General features: G+C 38.5%; 1 protein-coding gene across 3 annotated transcripts in view; it reads right to left on the bottom strand.

Moving 5' to 3' along the window:
- Positions 1–854: 854 nt before the first annotated feature.
- The window catches only part of LOC308265773 (regulating synaptic membrane exocytosis protein 1-like), a gene marked incomplete at both ends in the record, with an annotated part of 215,733 nt that continues 200,395 nt past the window's right edge, over positions 855–16,192 (bottom strand). For 2 of the 3 annotated variants that reach the window (XM_080699679.1, XM_080699681.1), the window contains 2 exons: positions 855–914; positions 3,563–3,776. In XM_080699679.1, the coding sequence (XP_080555805.1) occupies positions 855–914; positions 3,563–3,776 (274 nt within the window). The remainder of the gene's footprint in view (positions 915–3,562; positions 3,777–16,192) is intronic. The other variant, XM_080699680.1, reaches the window with a different exon arrangement.

The following is a 16,192-nucleotide window of genomic DNA, read 5'->3' as shown; positions in this document are numbered from 1 at the left end:
CAAAACATTTAGTGAAAACAGACTACCCTATATAATTTTCAACCTGATTTCCTTTTCATAGAAAAAAGTTGATGAACATATATCAGCATGAAGTTTTAAAACACAGATTAATACTCGATGCCATGCTTGCTAACTACGCAGCACAGCATTTAAGGTTTAAAACTACGAACCAAAGCAGCTGCGCGGATAGGTGGAACCTGAAATATTTATTCCCTCAGTCTCACATCGGAAGATTAATGAGCTATGAGCAAATTAAACTTTGCAGCACATGCCGGTGGACACCAAGGAGAGGCTGGCTGGGCCTCGCCCGGGTAGTAGCTCCAAAGTACAGAGAGCCACTGCGGCTTCCACAGCTGATGACGGTGAGAGTGACCTGTCATTCCTCTAAGGAGTGATTTATGTTCACCAGGGAGAAAAGGAAGAATGTGGTTTGACATCACAACTCTGCTACTCGTGTTTTATAGAAAAATAATTATATTTGGAAGTTTTTATTTGAATTTGGTCTATTCTCTGGATTAAGTTTATTCTATTCCTTCTGCAATACTTTTGAAATCACTTGCCTTTGCATGTAAAGAGTGCTGAGAAAAGTAAAGCCATTTGGAATTTACTGCTCCTGAGAGCGACAGAATAAATCCTCCAAACTCAAAAAAGCTAAGGAGACAAATAAGCTTATAATGATCTAAATTATATTAAAATCTCAGTGTCCTCATGAACTCAAACAACCAGACCTTACAGGTTAATATAAACATTCTGTTATGTTTCTAGGTGTTCATCTTTTTTTTGTCATGAGAATTGGGAATGAGTTCTTTCTAGCATATAATTTCTTGGTGAGATCAACAGTCGCTTAATCAAGTTCACAACAACATAATAACAAATGATAGAAAAAAAGCATAGATTCTAACCACTTTGTCCTCCTTTGGGAGAGCATCCAAGGAAGCAGAGCAGAGAGAAGAAAAAGAAGAGAAAAACAAAAATGAGCCATATGTTAACAAGTTGGTTTTAATAAAACAATTACACTTTTTTCACAAAGTACTAAGGTGGGTCTTATGAAAAGTAAATATTTCACGGAAAATGTACACATAAATCCTACTATATGTTATATATAAGAACTGGGCACAATGATTTCCTAAACTCACAGAATACAGATTGGTAAATCTACATTTAAAATGTTCTTAAGAAAAATTAATTTAATACCACATGTAGCCACCTATTATTAAAAGAAACATCTTATTACATTCATAAAGTTATGCTAATTTTATTAAATTACTATTAAAATAAAAGCGAGTTTCATAAAAAATTTTGTATTTTGCCCAAAGCAAAAATTTTAAGTGGGTATTTATTTATTTATTTATTTATTCATTCATTCATTCATTTGTGGTACTGGGAATTGAACCCAGGGACATCTGACCTCTGAGTTATAACCCTGGTTCTATTTTATTTATTTTTTTATTTGGAACAGGCTTTCTGTAAGTTGCTGAGTCTAGCTAAATTGCTGAGGCTGGCCTCTAATCTGTAATCCTCCTGCCTCAGCCTCCCAAATATTGGGAATTCAAGCATGCACCAACATGCCCAGTTAAAATTTTTCTTTATTTTTCCCAAGATTGGAAATAAATAAATAAAGATAGGTAAACTACAATAAGCCTGAACATCCTTTTCAAAGATTAAAGACATCCTAGGTCATTTTTAGAAAATATCTTCGCCTTTTTAAAACCTGAGTTTGACCTTGATGATTTTACGCCATCATTAGTGTGATGTGTGTTGCTACTACCTTGCTTTAAACTTAGAACGGGAATTAAAAGCACCCAAGAGCCGTGTACGTTCAGCCAGCACTAACCCTCAGCCGGCTCACGCATGACTGTTCACTGCCAGCACCTTTGCAGGCTGAACAGTGTCTAATGTTTTGATTATCACCTCCAGGTCTCACCTGTGAGAATTCATTCCAAGGTATATGCTAAGAACACCAAAAAGGGGGAAACTAGCACGTGCCAGACACCATCTTAATATCCAAGCGTGTTCTTTAGGGTCTGTAAGAGGATCGAGTATAACACATCACTTTTAGAAAGGAAGAATACAACCTAGAGAATTAGATCTAGCTGGGTGTGGCAGCACAAGCCTGCAATCCCAGTACTTAGGAGGCTGAGAAAGGATTGGGAATTTGAAACCAGCTTCAGCGATTTAATGAGCCTCTGTTTCCAAATTAAAAACCAAAAAAGGACTGGAGGTGTACGTCGGAGGTAAAACGCCCCTGGGTTCAATCCCCAGTACCACCACCACCACAACATAAACAACAACTGATCCTAGAGAAAGACTGTACATATTATGAACACATGAACTTGAATTATTCAATCTATATAATAATTATTTAAATCATTTAATTTTCATAACAGTGTAACTGTTGTTCACTTCCCTGAAACGGTTGTTCGGGGAAGTCATTTACCTTCCAAAGCAACAGAAATCATCGTAATCTTACCTTAAAATATGAAATGCATCTATTATAATCAATGCCTTTGTTTCTTGGAAGGGATTTTAGCGGATCCTATTTAAAACGCAGACTACCAAAGAACACAATGTCAAATTGCCTTTTAATTTTAACTGTAATTTTTGAGGTTTGAAAACTATCAAGAGTGCTTAAAGCATTTGTGTTATTTTTAAATATGACTTTATTGTGTATTAAATTCTATAATTGATTAGATATGTGAAAATTCTTCAAAGAAACACTGGGAATTCTTTAGATCTATAATAATAAAAACCCCTATATTATATGCTGCAGATCCATAGCAAAGACAATTCTTCTAGATTTCTCTATAAATCATTCTATTGTAAAACAGGGAGTATGACAAAGTACATTAAATGCATTCTAAGCTAAATATTTATTAAAATGAATCCAGAATTTCTTAAACAATAATATTGAGCCCTACTACAGCAGCATGTTAAAGCATCACAAATCGCTTATGTTTAAGCAATGACGTAACAGACGAGCGGCTCTTATTTGGGCCAAATAAGGAAACTGCATCAGGTGAAAATGTATTTCATACAGAATAAATAAAAAGCGCAACATTTAAAAAAGTGTTCAAGAGATGTATTTTTGTATATTCATTAATTATCCAAATAATTCCCATAAGATACATTTGGCATTATATTTCAACACAATAGTAAATCTGAAATTACTATCAAAGAAGGTAATCATTGTTTAATATATTGTCTTGGGTGAAATTTAGACACAGTTTACCCTGTATTATACCTTCATTAAGTCTGAAAAGTAATGCTAAAATAAAAAGTGTGTGTGTGTGTGTGTGCACGCCAAGCTAGGGATTAAACACAGGGGCATTCTACCTCTGTGCTTCCTCCCCTGCCCTGTTTTTATTTTTATTTTTTATTTTGAAGTGAGATCTCACTAAGTTGATGAGGCTGGCCTTGAATCTTCAATCCTCCTGACAGCCTTCCGAGTACTGAGATTACAGGTGTGATGGGGCAGCTGTCTAACATGCACCTGTCCCTATGTTGGGGAGGCTGGTAATTTTGTTCTGTGTTCAGGACACCTTGATGTTCAGGGGACACTCACATTGTTCGACCGCAGAGACACGCGGCCTCCACAGCGGGCACAGAACTTGGTGCGACAGTAGGAGCAGAGATGACCACAGCCGTCGGCAAACTTTGTTTTGTGGCAGATCCCACAGGTCGGGGCGTCGTCTTTGTGCTCACCCTGGTGACGCCGTGCTTCTTCCCCTATTTTTCTCACCTGCTCCTTGTAGCTTTCAAACTGCTGATGCAATCTCCTGGGCAAAAGAGAAAATGGTAGCAAATTAAGTAAATGATGGAAGACAGAAATAAACCAAACATTTTTTTCCAAACAAAATGAAAATATCCTATTTGAGCTAAAGCAAAATGTATAAAAATGTTTCCTACTAAACTCCAAAGATAAGGAATGCACTAGTACAAATCTGATCAGTTTTAGTTTTGCTTACTACCATGCCTATGCAGAATCTACATAAGTGATGTTTGTCCCCAGCAGCAGAATTCAGTATCTACCTCACACCTGTTTCTTTTAGACAGGTGCCTTTCAAAATATCTTTGCTGGGAACTCAACATTTATAACCATGTCTCTGTGTGTATAAAACTGAAGCAAAAATTAAACAAAAATATTTGGTCTCACTGTATCAGAGTATGTGATATACTCTGATATTTCTACCTTATTCTTTTCTAAGTTTAATATTGAATGAAATTTTTGAAAAGTTGGTTACAGTCAATTTATTCTTTCTTTTTTTTTTTTTTTTTTGGTGGTACTTGGAAGCCCTTCTACCTCCAGGCTACACTCCCAGATCTATTTTATATTGTTTTATTTGGAAACAGGGTCTGTTTTTTTTTTATTTGGAAACAGGGTCTTTTTTTATTTGGAAGCTGTGCGATCCTCCTGTCTCGGCCTCCCACGCGCGGGGATTACAAGTGTGTGCCACCACACCCGGCCAGCCAATTTATTCTATAGCCCACTCTTTGAACATAATGCATTTTTTTTCCCTTTTTTGTGGTACTGGAGATGAACCCAGGGCAACGGTTAGGGAGGGGAGTTTCTGCCACTGAGCTACACTCCTGGCCCTTTTTATTTGAAATAGAGTCTTGCTAAATTACCACATGCTGGCCTTCAACCTGTGATACTCTCTTCTCAGTCTTCCTAGTACTGGGACTACAGGCATGCTCATGGTGTCCAGTTTAAACGTGATACATACTTTGAAAATACTGTTTTAAGCTACCATGCTAGGCAGTATGTCTTCTACAAAATGTCTTCTTCTGCACATCTCTCCCCTCTTCCTGGAGAATACTTTCTATTTGGCATCTGATTTGTAACTGACTGAATACACTATACATGTTATTAGTTTATACATGATACATTAGCTTTCTAATTTTTCTTGCCACATCTTGCAAATATTTTTACATACCCAGATTTTTCTTGATCTCAGTCAGTTACATGCATGAGAGTTGCTGTCACTCTTGATGGCAAGACAACTAACATCGTTGAAACAAACTTTCTCATAAGGATGTTTACATTTAACATGATTCAAGTTCACTCTCCTCCCCATTAACTCAAATGTCCCAATCTTAAACTGCTACAAATTGAACTATTTGCAATTCTGAAGAAAACACTGGATACCCAGTGAATAACCCAGTGAAAGGTATTTGCTTTTGTCAATGAGAACTGAGAGACACGTCCTAAGCCTGGCCAGTAGTCACTGGCTATTCCTTCAGGACAGCATCCCTGGGAGTGGCTGATCCAGCTCATCTGTGTCTCTGAGCTGGTGTGCTGGGTTATAAGTTTTCCTAGAACGCAGGCACACAGATGCTATCCTTAATTCAAGCAGTTAGCTAGATGCTTGACAGCTGAGATAACTGTGGGGGACTTTTCTTCCTAGACACAGAATCAATGTTATGCCCAAGGACTGCGGCGTTTCAGGAATTGGAATGTCGTTATACTTTTCTTCTAATACCTAACAGTATTTTAATCCTTACCCTCTGTTTTGCCAATCGACACTTTTTCTATTTAATTTTCATAACTGAAGCAAGTGTGCATGCACAAGCACATAACTAGTTTACTACCTGAAGCCAGCTAATTTCATTTTGTAGAAGAATAATACATGTGATCCTAATGAATGCAGGAATACCCGGTAAGTACTACTTACCCAGGTTCAAGGTGCGAGAACAACAATGGACATCTATTGTTTCAAAATGTACCATGCAAAACAGCATGGTAAAGCTTATAGGTTCCATTAAATAAAGTAATTTTTAAGGAGTGGAAGCAGGGAAATATCTCCACATAAAAAATAGAAATAAACTCCAAGATAAAGGGAATACATGAATAAATATTTGAGAACCACCAAGTCAAATATATTTAAGCAAATATAAATGAGAAGAAAGCAAGGATAAGGAGAGTTTCCCTGTAAATTTATTCTATAAACATCAATGTGATTTAGTATGGGCATGGCAAACTTCTTAGTGAAAGGTCAGACTATAAAGAATTTCAGGCTCAGGGCCATAATTCTCCCGGCAACTACCCAACTCCATTGTGACAGCAGGAGAGCAGCCATAGATAATATGTAAATGAATGAGCGTGTCTATGTTCTGATGAAACTTCATCTACAAAATATATAGTAGGCGAGATATGGCCTTTGGGCCAGTTTGTCAATTCCTGATGTAATATATGTTTTATGCTAAAACATTAATTCGAATACCAATGCCTCTTTATTTTTAACTTTTATTTTTATATTTTTGTGATACTGGGAGTTGAACCCAGAGGCATTCTACTTCCTAGCTATACACGCTCAGTTCTTTTTATTTGTTGTTTTGAAACAGCATCTCACTAGGTTACAGAGAGTCGTACTAAGTAGCTGAACTTGAACCTGTTCTCCTCTTGTCTCAGCCTCCCAAGTACTGGAATTACGGACATGTGCTACCATGCCCAGCTTATATTTTTAAGTTCTAATATAAAACAGTTATACACATAATATATATTGTATAAAGCCGAATTAAAAATCTTTTTGTTTTTGTGTGGTTCTGGGTATTCAACCCAGGGCGTGGTGTGTTCTAAGCACGGATTCTACCACTGAGCTAAACAAGAGAAAAACAAGGAGAGAAAAGGTAGTACAATATTTAAATCAAGAAGCATTTCAAAAGATGAAGAGGAAAAATTAAAATATTCATTTAATGTTGGCATGACCGTTCTAAACTTGATTATTAATATGTTATAACTTGATTGTATAATATATAAAGAAAAGCTCACAAAAATACTAGGATAAATGAAAAAATCCACTTTTATGGTATGATATTTTTATATGCCATTCTTTTTTTTTTTTTTAAATTTATTTTTTATTGGTGCAATGTATTCATACATCATAGTGGTATAAAGAAAATACTTTTGTAGACATACATGCACATATCGCCCAGTTAGCCCCTACCCAATCCCCACCCCATTCCCTCCCCATCCCTCCTTCCCATGCTTGGCTTAGTAGTTGACATCTAGTATTATAGCAATTTATACAATATTAACATTGATAATCTCACATAACAGTTTCATTTGTCTGGTACCAAACTCTTGATGACTTAAAGATAACATTTCAATATTTCTTTTTGCTTTCTTTCTTACCAGAGAATATTTTTTTCTTTTTTTTTTTAGGTAAAACTATCATACATTTATTTATTTATTTTTCAGAAAAAATCTATCCTGATATGGAATATGGACTCTAGATACCCAAAACAATCTCAAAGAAGAACAAAGCTAGAAGATGTATATTTTCTGATTTCAAACCATATAAAGCTACAATAATTGAAACAGTGTAGTACTGTTCTAAAGGCAGATATATAAACCATTGGAGCTAAATAAAAGCCTAGAGATAAATTCTTCCATACATTGTCAAGTTATTTTTGACAAGGTTTCCATGAAGTTTTGGTGGAGGAAATACTAGTCTTTTAACCAAATATTGTTGAAAAATAATAATAAATGAAAAAGAATAAAATTGGACCGTTACCTAACACATATACAAATATTAACTCAAAATAGATAAAAGACCTAAATATAAATCTTAATACTATAAGCATTTAGAAGAAAATCTGGGTCATAAAACCTCACAACATTGAAATTGGAAGTGATTTCTTGGATATGATTTCAATTGCACAGGCAACAAAAGGGTAAATAAACTCCCTAAAAAATAAAAAAAAATATTGTATATCCAAAGACAATGTAAACAGAGTTAAAAGTATGACCCATTTCTCCCTAACTCTCACATATTAGGGAAAGCATCTGATTTCTTATTTTTTGTGCCTGACTAATCTCACTTAGCATAATGTCCTCCAGTTCCATCCATTTCCCTGAAAATGATGTAACTGAGTTTTTTTTGATGGCTGAGTAAAATTCCATTGTGTACATATCCCACAGTTTTGTAATCCATTCGTCTGTTGATGGACATCTTGGCTGGTTCCATAGTTTGGCTATGGTGAATTGTGCAGCTATGAACATAGATACACATGGATTAGTTTGGTAGTTTGGTTTCTTTTCTTTTGGGTAGATACCCAACAGTGGTATTGCTGGATCAAATGGTAGATTTGTTCCCATTCTTCTGAGGATTCTCCATACTGTTTTCCAAAGTGGTTGCACTAATTTGCAATCCCACCAACAATGTCTTAGAGTTCCCACTTCTCCACATCCTCGCCAGCATCTGTTGTTGTTCGTGTTTTGAATGATGGCCATTCTAGTTGGAGTTAGGTGAAATCTCAGGGTAGTTTTGATTTGCATCTCTCTGATTGCCAGTGATGTTGAGCATTTTTTCATACATTTATTGGCCATTTGAATTTCTTCTTTTGTGAAGTGTCTATTTAGTTCATTTGCCCATTTTGTTATTGGATGTTTTGTTTTCTTAGTGTTGAGTTTCTTGAGTTCTCTGTATATTCTAGATATTAGTCCTCTATCATTGGTGTAGGTGGCAAAAATCTTCTCCCATTCTGTTGGCTCTCGATTGAGATTCTTGATAGTTTCCTTTGCTGAACAGAAGCTCTTCAGTTTCATGCAATCCCATGTATTGATTCTCCTTTTAATTTGCTGTGCCTTTGGGGTCTTGTTGAGGAAATGTTTGTCTGTGCCTATGTGTTGTAGTGTTGGACCTATGCCCTCTTCAAGGAGCTTCAAGGTCTCTGGTTTAATTTCCAAGTCTTTGATCCATCGTGAGTTGACTTTTGTGCAGGGTGAAAAAGTGGGATTAACATCCAATTTTCTGCATATGTTTAACCAGTTTTGCCAACACCATTTGTTGAAGAGGCTATCTTTTTTCCAGTGTATGTTTTTGGCCCCTTTGTCAAAAATCAATTGGCTGAAAGTGTGTGGGCTTGTTTCTGGGTCTTCTATTCTGCTCCATTGGTCTATATATCTGTTCTTTTGCCAGTACCATGCTGTTTTTATTACAATGGCTTTGTAGTATAGTTTAAAGTCAGGTATTGTGATTCCTCCTGCATGGTTTTTGTTGCTGAGAACTACCTTGGCTATTCTGGGCTTTTTGTTATTCCAGATAAATTTAAGAACTGATTTTTCTATGTCTGTGAGGAATGATCTTGGTAGTTTAATGGGCATTGCATTAAATCTGTAGATCACTTTTGGGAGGATGGCCATTTTAATGATATTTATTCTGCCAATCCATGAACATGGAAGGTCTTTCCATCTTCTAAGATCTTCTTCGATTTCTTTTTTCAGTGTTTTATAATTTTCTTTGTAGAGATCTTTTACCTCCTTGGTCAAGTTTATTCCTAGGTATTTTATTTTTTTGTGGGAGATCCTGAGTGGAAGTGTTTTCTGAATTTCTTTTTCAGTGGATTTATGGTTGGTGTACAGGAAAGCTTCTGATTTTTTAAGATTGATTTTGTATCCAGATACCTTGCTGAATTTGTTGATCAGTTCTATAAGCCTTTTGGTTGAGTTTGTTGGGTTTTCTAAATATAGTATCATGTCATCTGCAAATAGTGAAAGCTTAAGTTCTTCTTTTCCTATTTGTACTCCTTTGATTTCCTTTTCTTGCCTTATTGCTCTGGCTAGAGTCTCTAGTACTATATTGAAGAGAAGTGGTGATAGTGGACATCCTTGTCTTGTTCCAGTTTTTAGGGGGAATTCTTGAAGTTTTTTCCCATTTAATATGATGTTGGCAGTGGGCTTATTGTAGACTGCCTTAATAATGTTGAGATATGTTCCTTCTATTCCAATTCTCTGCAGTGTTTTTATCATAAATGGATGTTGAATTTTATCAAATGCTTTTTCAGCATCTATTGAGATGATCATGTGGTTTTTGTCTTTGATTCTGTTTATATGATGAATTACATGGATTGATTTTCGTATATTGAACCAGCCTTGCATCCCTGGGATGAACCCTACCTGGTCATGGTGAATGATTTTCTTGATGTGGTTTTGAATGCGTGTTGCTAGTATTTTGTTTAATAGTTTTGCATCCAAGTTCATCAGAGATATAGGCCTGTAGTTTTCCTTCCTTGAACTGTCTTTATTCGGTTTGGGTATTAGTGTGATGTTGGCTTCATAGAATGTATTTGGGAGAGTCCCGGTTTTTTCTATTTCCCGAAATAGTTTGAGTAGTATTGGGATTAGTTCTCCTATAAAGGTTTTATAGAATTCACTTGGGAAACCATCTGGTCCTGGGCTTTTCTTTGATGGTAAGCTCTTTATTGCTATTTCAATCTCTTTGATTGTTATTGGTTGGTTTAAGTGTTCTATATCTTCTTGACTCAGTTTAGGAAGGTTGTATTTATCTAGGAAGTTGTCGATTTCCTCCAGATTTTCCATTTTGTTGGAGTATAGTTTTTCAAAGTAGTTTCTGATAATCCTCTGGATTTCTACGCTGTCAGTAGTAATGTCTCCTTTTTCATCCCTTATCTTCATAATTTGGGTTGATTCTCTCTTTTTCTTAGTTAGGTTGGCTAGTGGTTTATCAATCTTGTTAATTTTTTCAAGAAACCAGCTTTTGGTTTTGTTGATTTTCTGTATTGTTTTTTTATTCTCTATTTCATTAATTTCTGCTCTAATTTTAATAATTTCCCGACTTCTGCTGGCTTTGGGGTTCAATTGTTCCTGCTTTTCAAGGGCTTTGAGGTGTGTCATAAGGCTATTTATTTGAGAATTTTCTGTTTTTCTTATGTGAGCACTCAGTGCTATAAATTTTCCTCTTAATACTGCCTTCAAAGTGTCCCAGAGGTTTTGATATGTTGTTTCTTTATTTTCATTTGTTTCTAGAAATTTCTTGATTTCACCTCTTACATCTTCTATGACCCATTCTTCATTCAGAAGTGTGGTGTTCAGTCTCCACATGTTTATGTTGTTTCTCTGGGTCTTCTTATAGTTGATTTCTAGTTTCATTCCATTATGGTCTGAAATGACACAGGGAAGTATGTAACATTTTTTAAATTTGCTAGTGCTCATTTTGTGTCCCAGGATGTGATCTATTTTGGAGAAGGTTCCATGAGCAGCTGAGAAAAATGTAAACTCTGCTGTAGTTGGGTGAAATATTCTATATGTGTCCAACAGGTCCATTTGGTTAATGGTGTTCTTTAGTTCTGAGACATCTTTACTGACCCTTTGTCTGGACGATCGGTCTAGTATTGTGAGAGGTGTGTTGAAGTCTCCCAGTATTATTGTGTTGGGATTTATGTGTGACTTCATATCACAGAGAGTTTGATTTATGAAAGTAGCTGCCCCTATGTTTGGGGCATAGATGTTGATTATTGTTATTTCCTCTTGCTGGACTATTCCTTTTACCAGTAAGATGTGACCTTCTTTGTCTCTTCTAATAAGTTTGGGTTTGAAGTCTAACTTGTCTGATATCATAGTTGCTAATCCTGCTTGTCTTCGAGTGCCATTAGCATGGATTACCTTGCTCCAGCCCTTTACCTTGAGTTTGTTCCTATCTTTACTTGTAAGGTGTGTTTCTTGTAAGCAGCAGATGGATGGATTCTGGCTTTTAATCCATTTTGCCACTTTATGTCTTTTTATTGGGGAGTTGAGGCCGTTTACATTCAGTGTGATTATAGAGAGATAATTTTTAATTCCCAACATGTTAAGATCTTATTTCTGTTTAAGATACTGTTTATTCTTCTTTGCTTAGTTGTCAGCTGGATGGGAATTCTTGTTTCTTTGGTTCTGGCGTGTATTACCCATTTCCTCTTTGCAGTTAATCTCCTTGAGTATTTTCTCTAGCGCTGGTTTTGAAGACATAAATTCCTTCAGTTGCTGTTTGTCATGGAAGCTTCTTATTTCCCCATCTAATTTGATGGATAGTTTTGCTGGGTAGGAAATTTTTGGCTGGAAGTTGTTTTCTTTCAGAGTTTGGAATATGTTACTCCAAGCCCTTCTGGCTTTCATGATTTGGTTTGGGAAGTCTGGAGTGATTCTAATTGGTTTGCCTCTGTATGTCACGTGGCCTTTTGTTTTTGTTGCCTTTAAGATTCTCTCCTTGGCTTCCACATTAGTCATTTTGACAATTATGTGGCGTGGGGATCCTCTTCTCTGATCCTGTCTAAAGGGAGTTCTATAAGTTTCCTGGACCTGTGTATCGACCTCTTGCTCTATGTTTGGAAAATTTTCTGCTATTACTTCCTTGAAGAGATTGTTGATCCCTTTGGTTTCACCTTCTTTTCCCTCCTCTATTCCAATTATTCTTAGGTTAGCTCTCTTGAAATGGGCCCATATTTCTTCAATGTCAGATTCCTGCTGTCGGGTTTTTTTTTCTAAATTAGAAACTATGCGTTCATTTTTAGAATGATCATCTTCAAGAAGCGAGATTCTATTCTCCATGTGGTCTAATCTGTTGTTTATACTTTGAATTGAGGCCTTTACTTCATTAATTGCATCCTTTATCTCTTTTTGCCTCTCTCTAAATTCTTTTCGAAAGTCCTCTATTATTTCTAAAGTTATTTTCCTAATTTGATCTTCTAGAGATCTTTGGGTTTCTGTGTTATCGGATTCTGATGTTGTGGGGTTGTTGGCATTCACTGCTCCATTGTTATTTCTCTTTCCCATGATTTTGGAAGTTTGTGCCTTCTCTGGGTTCTTCCCTGAGTCACTACGAGTTCACTTAAGATGCTCTGGATCTCGTGTCTGTGGTATCTCTGTCACCACTACTCCTTAACTGGGTTGTATCACAAAGTCTCAGACCCAGGGAGTCAATTAAGGCTGCTTAGACCGTGGGGAGTGCCAAGTTGGGCGTTCTCCAGTGGGGAGTTGTGACTATGGTATGATATCTCTGCCACTGCCACTCCCCCACTGGGCTGCACTGCTAAAATCTCCGACCCAGGGAGACTATCTGCGCGAGTCCCTGGGAGTGCAGAACTGGGATTTCTCCCCTAGGGGCCGCAATTTGACTCACGGTTATTGAGTGCGCTGATGGAGCTGTAGTGAACTCGATGGATTCGCTGCTGCCGCCACTGGCAATTTGGCACCACTGCCACGCCCTCGGCCGTGATATGGCGTATTTCTTCTCTGGTTTTGAACTCCGCTCTGAGTCCTTGCCAGTTGTGCTGTGCCCGGCCCTTGGGAGTTTTAGATGTTCCCTGCACCAACAAAACTGCTGACTGCCGCCCGGCTGCTCAACACCTGCTCACCTCGGCTCGCTGTCCACCCCTCCTCTCAGGCGCCTGGTGGCTGGTTGAGTGGATTGGTCTAGGGTCGTCAGGTGAACTCACCGCTGCCGCCAGCAGTAAGACACTGCTTCTGCGTCCTAGGCCGCGAGGCCAAAGTACCTCCTCTCTGGATTTGAGCTCTGTTTTGAGTCTCCCTCCTCTCTGGAGCCTGGTGCTGCTAGGGGAGATGTAGGCCGCGCCGCTCCGGCCGCTCTGAGCCGCGGCTCTGGCTGCTCTGCACCGCGGGTCTGGCCACTCCGGCCGCTCCGGCCGTTCCGCGACGCGACTCTGGCTGCTCCGGCTGTTCTGGCCACTCTGCTCCGGCTGTTCTGGCCGCTCTGCTCGGCTGCTCTGGCCGCTCAGCTCAGCTGTTCTGGCCGCTCCGCTCCGACTGCTCCAGCCGCTCTACTCCGCGGCTCCGGCCACTCCGCGCCGCCGCTCCAGCCAATCCGGGCTGCGGCTCTGGCTGCTCCGGCTGTTCTGGCCACTCCGCTTGGCTGTTCTGGCCGCTCCGCTTGGCTGTTCTGGCCGCTCTGCTCGGCTGCTCTGAACCGTGGCTTCGGCTGCTCTGCACCGCGGGTCTGGTCACTCCAGCCGCTCTGGCGGTTCCACTACGCGGCAGGCCGCTCCACTCTGCGGCTCCCCCCAATCCGCGCTGCGGCTCTGGCCACTCCGCGCCGCGCGGGCGCGGCACTTCGGGCTGGTTTTTCTCTGGTGTCTTGTTTTTCCAGCCCTTTTTCTCTGTCCCTTGTAGTTACCGTTTTTATTTTTTTGCTGGTGGTGTTTTCTGGCTCTGAAAGGCGCTGGTTTTGTGGTAGTAGAGTTTGATTGTTAGCAGGACTTGTAAGTGCCGCTTTCCTCCGTCGCCATCTTCCCGGAAGTCATATGCCATTCTTTGCAATTAAAATAGTTCAAAAATAAATAACAAAAGGAGTGTGTGTGTGTGTGTGTGTGTGTGTGTGTTACTGAGGATTGAAGGCAGGAAGGAGCTCTCTACATCTGAGGTCCACTCCCAGTCTTTTTTTTTTTTAATTTTTGTTTTGAAATAGGGTCTCACTGGGTTGCTTGAGAGTCTCACTACATTGCTGAGGCTGTCCTGGAACCAGTGATCCTCCTGTCTCAGCCTTCCAAGTACTGAGATTACAGGTGCGTGCCACCATGTCTGGCTACAAGAGAGTATATTTTAACAGCACAATTAAAGTTTAATCTACTGGACAGGTAAACAGATGCACAGTGTTTATGCTGTGTAAACACTGTATATACGATATAAATATATATGATATAAATATATATTGGTTTGCATATATTTGGACATAAGTATATCTGTCATGTAGATTCAATTAACTTGTTAAGCTTTGATGTTGAGATCATTTTTTCTCTTTGTATATGCATATCTATATAACTTTAAAATATATTCTTTTCAATGCATATATAAAACTTTAAAAATTTTTTTCTGAAACTCTGGGCCTCAAAAATACTGAAAGTATTTTATTTCTTAACCTGAGGGGGGTCACATGATATATGTTTTTCTTTCCTTTTACCTTATATGCATTATATCATACTTTCTGTATGTATAAAGTATTTTATATTGAAACAAAAAACTCATCAAATATCATTGAATAATAAGTGGAGCAATATAGAATTATAAAGATGTATATATTTGAAGCATTTAAATGCTCAAAAGAATTGAATGCCCATTAATTAATTTTAGGAAGAACTACATACATAATAGCACACAATACTTTATGAAGTAGATAGTTTTATTCTCACTTTATTGATAGGGAATAAATTTTGCTTTCTACCTGAATACATAATTATAAATTCATATTCTTTAGATCTTATATTAAGCTCAAAAAATGAGTAACAATAAATAGCTATTCAACTTGCCAAATAAAGTGTTTTAGAATCATGAAAGTGTTCATTATCAGGCAATTTCAACTTCTAATCATAGATAATGGATAATATAAAAAGAAACGCTAAGCATAGAAACACAAAACTATGCTGATGAACTCATGCCATGAAACTTCTATAGACTCCTCACTCATGCTCAGTAACACTTCTGCTCATTTTCAAGTCCCTCCGTAGTGTTTAGTCCCACACTCTTCTCTCAAATTGACCTTAGGCTTCTGTGACCTTTGGACAGTCTTAAGATACTATTGTGAGGATCTGTGATCCCAGGTCAGCTGGGCAAACACTGTGCATCTTAGGTCAAGGCTCCCGGACTGTGCTGGTGGGCCGACCGCAGGCTCTCCTTTTCCCCTGGCTGCAGGGAGAGGCTGCTCAGGGTGGTGAGAGGCTGCTAGCATCTCATTTTCTCCATGGGAGCCCTTACAGTAGTTCTGAAGGGAGAAATCCCCCAGGGGGTAGAGCTCTCCCAGGGGGGCATATGGAAATGGCCTGGGCAGCTCTCTGCCCAGTGCTTCACCCCACAGCTCCTCAGACACTCACAGTCACCAATTCCAACCCTGCCAGGGCTCCGTCCTCCTCCTCGGGATGCCGATCCTTGGCAGCTGGTACCTGTCTGCACTCTTGGTACATGTGTTAGAAATTCCCTCCTCATTTCAGCAATAGGCCATGTTTATACTATTGCTTCAGACATCCCCGCAGGAAACAAAATGAGAGGAAAAACATCCTGACGTTGTTCAGCCTAAAACTTCCTTACATCTTTGACTCTTTTTCTTTCTTTACCTATAGAGTCCCTTGTTCTGCTCTGAAAGAAAAAGTCCAACTCAGGTCCCTTTCAACCTGCACAACTTATTTCCCAGTGTGCTCATTCCTTTTTACCAACAGTCTTTATAAAAGAAGGGAGAAAAGGAGTAGAGGAGGGAGAGACATTCATTACCCTAATTTCCCCAAAATTACTACTCCAAAATCTATAACACTCCACTAAATTGTTCTTTTAAAAACCAACCTTAATGCCCTTTTCCCAATTTGTATTCGCCTTACAATATTCTTATATCTTAGATATCTCAGGCTGTCAAGACACTGTCCTCTTAATAAAATACATCATTGGAACCAAGAGACTGGTAGTGAGATCATAAAC

The sequence above is a fragment of the Muscardinus avellanarius genome (assembly GCF_963383645.1).
Source record: "Muscardinus avellanarius genome assembly, chromosome: 8".
Taxonomy (NCBI): Eukaryota; Metazoa; Chordata; class Mammalia; order Rodentia; family Gliridae; genus Muscardinus; species Muscardinus avellanarius.
The sequence above is the reverse complement of the archived record's forward strand: the minus strand, read 5'-3'. Positions and strand labels throughout refer to the sequence as shown.